The sequence below is a fragment of the Acanthisitta chloris genome, unplaced genomic scaffold (genome assembly GCF_000695815.1).
Source record: "Acanthisitta chloris isolate BGI_N310 unplaced genomic scaffold, ASM69581v1 scaffold1020, whole genome shotgun sequence".
NCBI classification, from domain to species: domain Eukaryota; kingdom Metazoa; phylum Chordata; class Aves; order Passeriformes; family Acanthisittidae; genus Acanthisitta; species Acanthisitta chloris.
Window position 1 is genome coordinate 53,186 of NW_008651998.1, and position 10,230 is coordinate 63,415.

The 10,230-nt window shown below is 50.9% G+C and overlaps 1 protein-coding gene across 1 annotated transcript in view; it reads left to right on the plus strand.

Annotated features, from left to right (window-relative positions):
• Positions 1 to 9,554, plus strand: part of LOC103802745 (hydrocephalus-inducing protein homolog) — a gene marked incomplete at both ends in the record, with an annotated part of 57,224 nt that extends 47,670 nt beyond the window's left edge. Inside the window, 15 exon segments of the mRNA XM_009075271.1 lie at positions 494 to 1,028; positions 1,515 to 1,688; positions 2,143 to 2,336; positions 2,469 to 2,651; positions 2,899 to 3,018; positions 4,333 to 4,492; positions 4,599 to 4,771; positions 4,928 to 5,126; positions 5,820 to 5,919; positions 6,440 to 6,539; positions 7,022 to 7,190; positions 7,470 to 7,708; positions 8,026 to 8,140; positions 8,753 to 8,957; positions 9,319 to 9,554. Of these exon segments, the coding sequence (XP_009073519.1) occupies positions 494 to 1,028; positions 1,515 to 1,688; positions 2,143 to 2,336; positions 2,469 to 2,651; positions 2,899 to 3,018; positions 4,333 to 4,492; positions 4,599 to 4,771; positions 4,928 to 5,126; positions 5,820 to 5,919; positions 6,440 to 6,539; positions 7,022 to 7,190; positions 7,470 to 7,708; positions 8,026 to 8,140; positions 8,753 to 8,957; positions 9,319 to 9,554 (2,902 nt within the window).
• Positions 9,555 to 10,230: the final 676 nt, after the last annotated feature.

Here is a 10,230-nt window from a genome sequence, read left to right on the forward strand (position 1 = left end):
CCAGGAGGGGAGTTCCTGCGACCTTTGCTTTCTGATTGATATGATTATTCTCATTAAGGAGCAGGCTGTGCCCAGGGAGGAGGGGTCTGAATGAGCCAAGTAAGCATTGGAAGAGGGATAAATAGGTGTTAGCAATTTGTGAGGTGTTTTAAACTGGGAAATCAAGAAAGAGAGGGCTTCAGGCATTGGCACAGAGAGATGGTGGATGAGCCTTTGGAAGTGTGCTGAAGGTGTCCAAGTGGACCTTAAGGGAGAAGTGGCACAGCTGAGAACTTATGATGGCAAGGCTTAGGTTTGGCTGGCCCTGGAGGTTCCCTGCCACCTTTCCTCACTGTTTCCAACCTCTCTGGGTTGACAAAAGTCCACAGAGGTGATCTAACAGTTCTGCTTTGCCTCAGGGTCAAGGAATGAAGTGCAGGGCCAACTGGAATTAGAGTTAACCCAAGTGTCTGGTGGTGACTCTCAGGGATGTTTTCTGTTTGGCTTGCTGAAGGGAGCTTGAGCATCTGGCTCAAGAGCATGAAGAAAGGCAACAGCAGGAACCAGAGCACTTGGAAAACCAAAGAGAGCTGCAGAAGAAGGATGCCTGCCCAATGAAGGTTGAGGAACCTGCAGACTCACAGAAGAGGGAAACCAAAAAGGAGGCACAAACAGACAGTGAGAAGAACCTGGCCCGGAAACTTAAGATCTATGAGTCATCGCAGAAGGATGTTGCACATATTGTGTCATCCTGGGACAGGGTTCGGGGTATCCTGTCACTTAAACAAGAGAAGGTGAAGCATCAAGTGAAAGACAAGTCCCAGCCTTTATCTAGACACAAAGGCCAGAAGAAGAACAAGAAGCTGGAGAGTGTGGAAAAACACAGAGTCCAAAAGGGACTCCAGTTATCTCAACAAGAAGGAGGAAGGGCAGAAGAGCCAGTTGGAGGCCAGGATCTCGGGGTGCCCTGCTTGGACATCCAGGTTCCGAGCTCTAAGGACTTGCTGAGGACGATCCTGGAGAGTGGCAAGCTGCCAGCAGCAGAGCAGGTAAAACTACACAAGGCTCGGGCGCTGAACTTGCCATGGTCTTGGGCCCTGGAGTGTTGTGTCTCCCCAAGTGACAATGGCACAGAGCCTTGTCCAGGCCACTGATGATGTTACACAGTGGCTCTGCAGCAGCCATGTGCATGGGGAGGCTCTCACCATCCCTCAGATGGGTGGAAAGAGGGAGTGCTCTGTGGACAAGTATCCCATCTGTTCAGAGAGTTTCCCTGGAAATGACTAAAAATGGTCCCAGGGCAGGGCATCTCTATGTTCTTTTCAGCTGAGTCACTCAGGGGAGAGGTTTCTCTCTTGGTCCCACATATAGGTCCTGTCTCTGCTCTGGAGCCTGCTCATCCCACTGGACATAAAAAAAGCACTTGCACTCCATATAGATCAAAAACCCCCTTGCCAAAAGCCCAGTGCCTTTAGAAAAGGAGTATGAGGATGAAGGTGACAGGAGTATAAACAGGGTTTTCTCTTCTGTTTTAGATCCTGGATGTTCTGGGACTGGGTCCCTCAGGGCCTCCCGTTCCCCCTGCTGCTGTTTACTCTCTGGTCCCCTATCCAGAGAAGCGGATGGCCCCCGAAGCATCAGCAGATGTCAAACACTTTGTCTTGGTTGCACCAGAAGGTGCTGCTGCAGAAGACAAAAGCAGAAGTCTCGTGAGTGCTCTTGTTGTGCCTGCAGTGAAGGGGCTAAGGCAGGGGTCAGGCTGGATAGGGGCATGGAGGGCAGGTGGGATGGAAAAGGATCACTGTGAAGGGACAGTGAAGATGTGATGGGGCCCCATGTCTGCAGGCATCTCTTCTGCCAGGGATGAGACAGAGACAACTCTGCTGGAGACATAGGACAGTTCTGTAAGACAAGACGAAATTCACTTAAAACCCTCAACTTCCCTTGAGGAGAAGATCCTGGGTGAGGAGACGGTCCATCCTGGATGAGGAGGGCTGTCTTAGGCAAAACAAAGTTCAGTAAGGAAGACCAAGTCCATGAGCAGCTGTTGTTTATTTATTCTCTCTTCTGTTGGTCAACAAACCCCCAGTTTGCTTTTTGCTTTCCAGGATTCAGATGTCTCAGGGCAGGTCTCACCTGCCTGTCATTGCCTTCTGCCCTTAGGTACAAGCCACCCCCACCAGAGGCCAGTCGAGGAAGCAGAAAGCTACAGGCAAACAGAGGGAGGCAAAGGAGAAGCAGAAGTCCATCAGAGGCAAGAGAGATCTTCAGGATCCCTCTACAGGAGCACACAAAAGTTCATCTGAGGCACAGAATAAACGGCTTGAAAGTGCTTCAACCCCAAGGAGACCCACCAGGTGAGCTTCAAGGGAGGTGATCCCTCTGCTTCATGGTCATCTTGCCAAATGTGGTCCTTAGCCCTGCAGAGACCCTCCTCCTTGTCTCATTTGCTCCTCAGCAATGTCTGGAGCCTCCTCTTTAATTGCCATGTTGAGCAGGTGCCGGTGGATAGTGCCTGCCCACAGCGAGGTGGAACTGAAGGTCCGGTTCAGCTCCATGGTGCCAGGACAGTTCAAGCATACGATGCATTTTGAGGTCCTAGGGACAAAGCGCCTGTACCAGCTGCCCTGCAGTGGCTCCTGCCTGTACCCCACCATCAGCCAGAAGCCACGGTAAGGCTGGCCTGCAGGAGGCTCCCACACTGCTCCCCCTGAACTCTGAGCCAGGGCTGCCCCTTGTCACCCAGTGCCCTTCTGGCTTGGGCAGAGCATGCTGCCTTAGGTGCTCAGCATCTCTTCCTGTACTGGGAGCTGGGAAGCAGAACTGGTAACTCAGGCTCTAAGAAGGGTAATGGCTTTCTGACCGGATTTCCTATTTGGAGCATCTCACAGCTCCTCATTCCCCATGTTCTCTGCCCAGACTGGTGTTTCCTCACTGGAGGAAGAGCAAAAAGGATGATGACATCATCTTCAAGGAGTACATCATGAACACAGGGGTATTCCACTTTGGACCACTGCTGTGTGGGAAGTCAAGAGAGTGGTATGTGCTTCCCCTGCCAACGAGAGAGCATCCTGGTGTGCTGCCTGTATGGAGTGAGGGGGTGGGATGGCATGTCCAGGGACTTGTGCTTTCCTGGACACTCTTGGAGACATGATGTCCCAGTGGCACAATTCAGGGCAGTCCCTGACACGTGGAGTTGAAGGACCACAGATGTGTGAACTTGAGCAGATAACAGGCAAATGAGCCTTGGAGGAGCTAGGGAGAGAGATGGAGCTGCTCTGCCTGCCTGGTGGGTGCCTTGGTGGCCAGAGCCACATGCTGCTGCCAGCCCAAAGGTGACTTGGGGCAACTTGTCCCCCTCTCCACATCTCAGCTTCACCCCTTAGGAAATTAACTTTATGGTGCTTTTTAAAGTGCTTTGAGCTCTACAGGTGGATCAACTGAGCAAATCTTCTGTAGATGGTTTTGTAAACCTTTCATTGATCTTTAATATTTGTAAGATTTTATGAGTTGACCTGCCAATATGTGTTTATCAGAGGGGAACCTACAGAGGGAGCTACATTTTCCTCTAATTACATTGCATCCTCACTACTGGTAAAAGTCTGCTTAAAAATGTGTTATTGTAGCTGTTGCCATATTTCTATTTTTAATGTCACTCTTTTATCTTTTTATAATATTTGAAATTAAGTTCTTGTCTCCATGGGAGCTCTGGAGGGATAGGAATATTTTGAGAACCCAGGGAAATTTAATTGAAACAGTGTAAAAATCAAAGAGGATCTCTAGCCAGGATGATGGATGCTCTGGGATTTCTCTTTGCCTCTTTAATCCTTTCACTCTAAATTCAGGTCCGCACTTAAGAGAAGAGTCATTTTGTTATCTTTCACATTCCCCTTGGGAACTGATGCCTTCTAATTCCTCCCTTCAGACTTTGAGCTAACCTGTGAAATCCAAGGCAATCTCATGACTTTTTTGAAAGAGAAAAGCTAAACAATTTTTTAAATGTCTTTTCAAAAGCCTTTCTTTATAGCCTGCAAGGAAGGCATCCCAAGAAAGGGGAAAGAACCCATGTGCGCTGGTGTACTGTTATTTTTCCAGGCACCTTTGAACGTATATTGTGTAAAACACTCTTGAAGATGCCCATGCATCCTCACACTTCTGGGGTGGAGGCACCAAGGATAGGGGCAGGCATCAAAGTAAGACAAGGATGAGAACTTGTCCCATGTCCCTGATAGGGATCCTTTTTCTTCACCTGCTTGTTAGATCGTGATCTCCCACTGCTGGCACACGGTGCTTTCCTCACTATGTATTAAAGGCAGCAGTCTCCTCTGCAGCCTTTTCTCTTTTTGTGGACAGGTACAAGGCACAGAACTGTCCCAGCAACAGTGAGAAGATAATCATCCTCAATGACTCCCCCTTGGAGGCAGAGGTGCATTTCTCCTTTGAGGATGATGACAAAGCAGAGACATTCCTTTTGGACCCTCCCAGCATGAAGCTGAAACCAAACGAGAAGCAGGTAGGAGATGATCAGGTAGGGCAGGCAGCGTAGAAGTGCCCCCCAGGAGTTGTTCCTGCTGCTCACGGGGTGCTCTTTGTATCTCTTGTTGTGGGGGTGGGTCCAGGAGCTGAGCATTTGGGCGTACCCCACTTCCGCTGGCCTCCTGGAAGACAAACTCATCTGCTGCATTAAGGAGAACCCAGAGCCAGTGGTCTTCAGCGTGTGCTGCCAAGGGGTGCACGTGGAGCTGGATATCAGCCCCAGGGAGTTGTGTTTTGGCCGGCTGCTTCTGCACAGGTCAGTCATCCCACAGGCACTCTGAGACTTGTGGCAAGGGGAAAATGTTTCGCTCTAGTGTCAGAGGCTTTCACAGAGCTGCTCCAAGTTACATTAAATGGCGAGGCCGGTGTGACCGTCAGGTGACCAATGCCAAGTATCTGCCTGTCTCTGCAGTAGCTACAACAAGTGCCTGGTGCTGAAAAACCCCACCCCACTGCCCCTCGCCTGGCAGCTCACGGGGCTGGAAGACCTTGGCAAGGACTTCTCTGTGTCACAAGATAAGGGCATCCTTGATCCTGGCACAGAATTTGAGGTGCAAGTGTATTTCAAGGCCATGAAGGTTGTCAGCATTGACAAGATGATTCAGCTTGAGGTGAGAGGGACTGTGCCCACCCTGGCAGAACAGCGCAAATTGAGCAGCCCTGTGCTCTTAGAGTCAGGAAGAACTGCACCTGATGGACACAAGGGTACTTTGGCTCTATCCTCTGCCTCTATGCTGGGTTTGCCAGAACAGGGGGTGCATCCACATCACCTCAGATTACCAGGTGCTGCATCCTGAGCCTGTGCCACAACCACCTTGCTGCTGTGCATGGTCGGAGGCTGCTGTTTAACTGTAACTTCAGCATGATCTTTGCCCCCATCCCAGAGTCTGTCCAAGGCTCTCGCAGAGAGCAGCAGACCGCCCCTAGGATGTGGTTCCCCATGGTTTAGGGGCTGCATTTCAGCGAGGATGATAGGTGATTGAAGAGGAGATGGTTAATTGTCATTGCCACCTGCTCTGGGACACCTTGCAGTTCTTGTGGTTGTTTTTTACATCCCGGTGCCTGCCCAGGTGCTTTAGCAGCAGTATTCCCTGTAGGAGCGCAGAGTCAGGCTGATAGGGTTTCTTCCTGCAGCAGAATCTCATTGGGGCAGCCAGTGAGATGAACAGGTTAGGAAAACTTGGGAGTCTCCAAACGTTTGTCAAGCTGGGTGGGCCACAGGGGAAGCAGCCAGCAGAGACATGGACTTGTAGGCTGTCTACCCAAAGGATGGCCTAAGCAGTGTTTGTTTCTTGCTGCCTCAGGTTTCAGATGCAGGAAACATCCTGGGGATGGTTCATGCTGAAAACATCAAAGTCTCTGTGGAGGTCTATGATGTTGCTGTGAGCATCGGCATACCTCAAGGTCAGTAGGTGCCCCCCCCCCAGACAAATAGTATGGGAGCATTGCATTGGGAGGTGGGCAGCCAGAGCATTTGGGATAGGATAGGGTGGGATGAGATGGGACAGGATAAAGCACATATCTTGCAAGCGGCATGGAGTAAAGCACTCTCAGGGCACCAACAGCCTTGAGTCTCTCCCTTCTGAACTTTGAAGTGTGCAGCTTCATGTGCAGGTTAGATTTGGGGATTTGAAACAACAGTGATGTGAACAGGCAGTTGGCAGTTCCAACTGGAACAGCACATAAGTTGGATTTGTGTGTGGAAGCAAAGAGATGAACACCAAGCTTCTTGGCCGCTAACTCTGCAGATACACTCTGAGTAAGAAGCAGCCAAGTAGCTAGAGAAAATTTCCAAGAATGGAAACTTGCTGAGAAGAGTTTTGTGCCACCTGAGAACTCCAACTCTGTGGCTCCTCACCTGGTGTAGTCTGCACAGCTTACAAATACTCACCATTTCTTACCTCACTCTGCGTGTTTTCTGCAGGTCAAGATGGCAACTTGGAATTTAAAACCATTAATGTGCAGGGCAATACGAAGGAAGTTCTGATTCTAAGGAACAGAGGAAAGTATGACGTTGAGTACAGGTGAGTCCAGCTGCCTGGTGGATCATTTCCTCAGGCTCCCAGGCCTGCATTCTCCCTCTGTCCATGGCTAGAACCTGTTCCCATGCTGGCTACCTTGTGGGCTGGGTAAATACAAAACCTGGGCGCTCTAATCGATTTGAACAGAGAATCCAGGCACACACCAGCCATTCTTCACAGCAGCAGGAAGCCAAAGTAGAGACCCAGAAATTTCAGCCACTCGCTGCTGTGATTCATTGCCTTCCTTTGAGGTTTGGCTAGTTTCCTCTGAGATTCTTTAAAAGAGTGAATGAAAAATTTCAGTGTCAAGATTGTCTTGCAGTAACCCTCTGATTGGCTGCATTCTGTGCCAAGATCCAGGACTCCCCAAGAAGAGCTGTACTCTGCCTTTTCTTTTTTTCCTGGTCCTGTGTAAAGTCCTGGCTGTGCTGGTGTCACCTGTGCTTTTAACTTCAGAAGTTTTTGTTCCTTCCTATTCTCCCCAGTTTCATGCTGCGAAGTGCAGATACCAAGATAGGCAACTTGGCATCCTACTTCACTATCAAGCCAGAGAAAGGTGTGCTGGAGGCCTCCAAGCCCCCTGTGAAAGTTGAGATACTCTTCCACCCTGAACGTGCAGTGAACATACAGGGCAAATCCATCCTGTACTGCCAGGTGAGCTGCCTGGGCCAGGCCATTAGCACTCATGTCTTGGGAGCATGAGGATAGGTGTTTTCTGGAAGGAACGTTTTAGCCGGGGAATCCTCTGTCCTATAGATACAAACTAAGTCTTTCAAAACTGTTTGGGAGGCTTCCTAGGAGGAGCTGAAAATCTGGCTCTGGAGGAGTTGTTTAAAAAGGGAGGGTGAGCTGATGGAGACCTGGGGTCCGGTCAGGGGACAGAGTTTGAGCTTAGCCACTGTGCTGTGTTTACCACCCCTCCTGTGGTTGCAGATCACTGATCCCAGCATCAGTAAAGGAAACCAGACCGTCACCACCATCCCATTGAGGGTGTCGGCAAAAGCTGTGTTCAGCAAGTACAGCATTCACCCTGCCTCACCCATCAGCTTTGGTGTTATGAAGAAGGACACCAGGAAAACCCACTCCTTCGTGTTGGAGAACAATGGCAGCATCACCTTCAAATATGAAATCGACCAAGCAGCCCTGGACACACCTGTATTGCCAAGGAAAAGGTAAAAGAAGACCTGCACCACCCTTCCTGTCAGAGGAGTCACCACAGCATGGGTGTGACAGGCAGCCAGGAAACCTGGGATATTGTCCATATGCATCACTGGCTTGGGAAGAGGGAGCACAAAAACACGCCTCGTGTAATACAAAGCTGGTGATAGACCTGCTCTGTCCATAAGCTACAGCAATGGGTGCTGCAGGCAGCTCTCTGGGAGCCATCAGGAGCAGGAAGTCTTTTCTCCATGGGCAGGAAGGCTAGCTTTGGCCTCAGAGAGAGGCAGGGGAGCTCAGCATGACAGATGTCTCTGCTTTCTTCTCTCAGTTCACATCAAAAGGAATCTGCCCCCTCCAAAGAGTATGGAAAGGCAGACAGAATTACCGGCTCAGCCAGGGAAAGAAGGTCCTCACTGCCAAGGAGTGCAAAGCACTTCAAGCAGGTGGGTGGCTCCTGCTCCTCAGCATGTGCTGCTACAGGGGCTATAGGAGGATACTGCTGTGCCCAGGCTGGGGGCTAACTGCCACAGGGTGGGACGTGGTCTGCAGGATGGAGAGTCCATTATCTGCTCAGTCCCACTCCACTGACAGTCCCATGCTCTGGCTCTGACCTGGAGCTGTGGGGTCAAGAGAGGGGAGCAGGTCCTGTGTTTGGTAGCTGCTAGCCAGCATAAGTCTGTGACCACCACAGAAGCAAAATGTCCCTGTTTGAACTCCCAGTCCACAGAGCTCAGATGACCTTGCTTTTTCTTCTTCCCAATCCCCTCCCTCTCTCACATCATTTCTGTGTTACCCCAGGAGGCTGAAGTATGCCAGCTACCACCTTCCCCCCTTACACCCAAACTCCTTTCTCTCTGCCACTTGGGACAGGCTTGCAGCCCCTCCTGGCTTGTTCATCTCATCCTGGGGCTGCCTTTGGGCCATGGAGTCCTCCTTCCCTGCCCTAGGACTGGGTGCGTGGGCCTAGCTGGAGGCCAAGGAATGGCATAGTCCTTGCTGAGGGTGCTCAGGGTAGAGCTGTTAGGCATCAGCCTCTCCTGGAACTCTTTCTGCAGGATAAACTCACCCTCGGCATGTTCACTGTGTACCCTTGCTCCGGCCCTCTCTATCCTGGGGCCAAACAGAAGATCACAGTGGATTGCCACGCAAACACACTGGGGACATGTGAGGAGCAGCTGTACATCGACATCAGCGGCAGAGACCCCAGGGACCATCCCCGCGGCATTCCCTTCACCCTGATGGCCGAGTCCTGCCTCCCACGTATGTACTATTCACAGATTCCCATGGTCACACCTGCTGCTGATCAGCACCTAAACTTGGTGCTTGGATAGAGAGGCAACCTGGCCCTTAAGTCCCTCCTTAAAATCCTCAGAGGTTCCAGTCCTTTTCAAGTCTGCCAGTGGGGAGAGGCTGGGAGGGATGCATGGAGGGGGGAAAGGAAAGAAGTGCCCTTTAAGAATGAAATTGACTGAGCTCCATCCTCACAGCCAGCTCCCCCACCTAGGGCTGGGTTTTGCAGTCACCTGGGCAGAAAGGGCTTATCAAGCCTTCTGACAGGTCAACAGGGTGCAGATAAATTCAGCAGGGAGGACTCTCAGCCCTCCCTCTGGTCTGTCCACAGAGCTTGTGGTCAAAGACGTAGAGTCCATCTTTGAACAGTACCCGATCTGCAGTAGTGCTGACCTCTGCCAGAAGCTAGAGTCAGTGCAAGGCAGTGGTGTGTTCATCAGAGATGAGAATGAATTCATCTTCACCAATGTTCTGGTTGGGCACTGGGCCACAGCTCACTTCAAGATCTGCAATGCGAGCAAGCTCCCCTGTGATGTGGTCCTCTCCATCAAAGCCATGCCTGGAGAGGTAAGAGCAAGAGGTCAGGGTGACTGCTGCACTGGGAGAGCCTGCCTTGTTCTCCAGATTCATTGCCTTCTCTGGCCCGGACTAGTCCAGCTCAGTGCAGGTCAAACTGCAGGGCAGAGCAGCAATGCCAGGGGGATGGTTGCATTGAATTCTGCATATCTCAAACAGGGTTTTGGCTGCACCTCTAGGACTTTGATGGGAGACCTGAATCCTTTTGAACATCTCTTGGAAGCACACTCAGAGAGACTGTTAGGGGCTGATTTGCCGGGGCTCAAAGCAGAGCATTTCTTCAGGCTCCCAGGCTTTTACTTCTCTTTAAATGCCACTTCTACGTTATTTGCAGGATTCCCCATGCAGTCCACACCTCCTACATTTGCTGAGGTGGCTGCCCAGTGCTCAGAGCAAGCTTTTGCACTACTGAGCTGTAGTGCAAGGTCAGCATCCCTTGGGATGGAGGGGGCCAGCCCAGGGAAGCAGGAAGGAATTATAGAATCAGCCAGGTTGGAAAAGACCTCCAAAATCATCAGGTCCAACTCTACCATGGTTACTAGACCATGGCACTCAATGCCACATCCAGTCTCATCTTAAAAACCTCCAGGGATGGTGAATCCATCACCTCCCTGAGCAGCCCACTCCAATGCCTGATTAGTCTCTCTGTAGAAAATCTCTTCCTAAT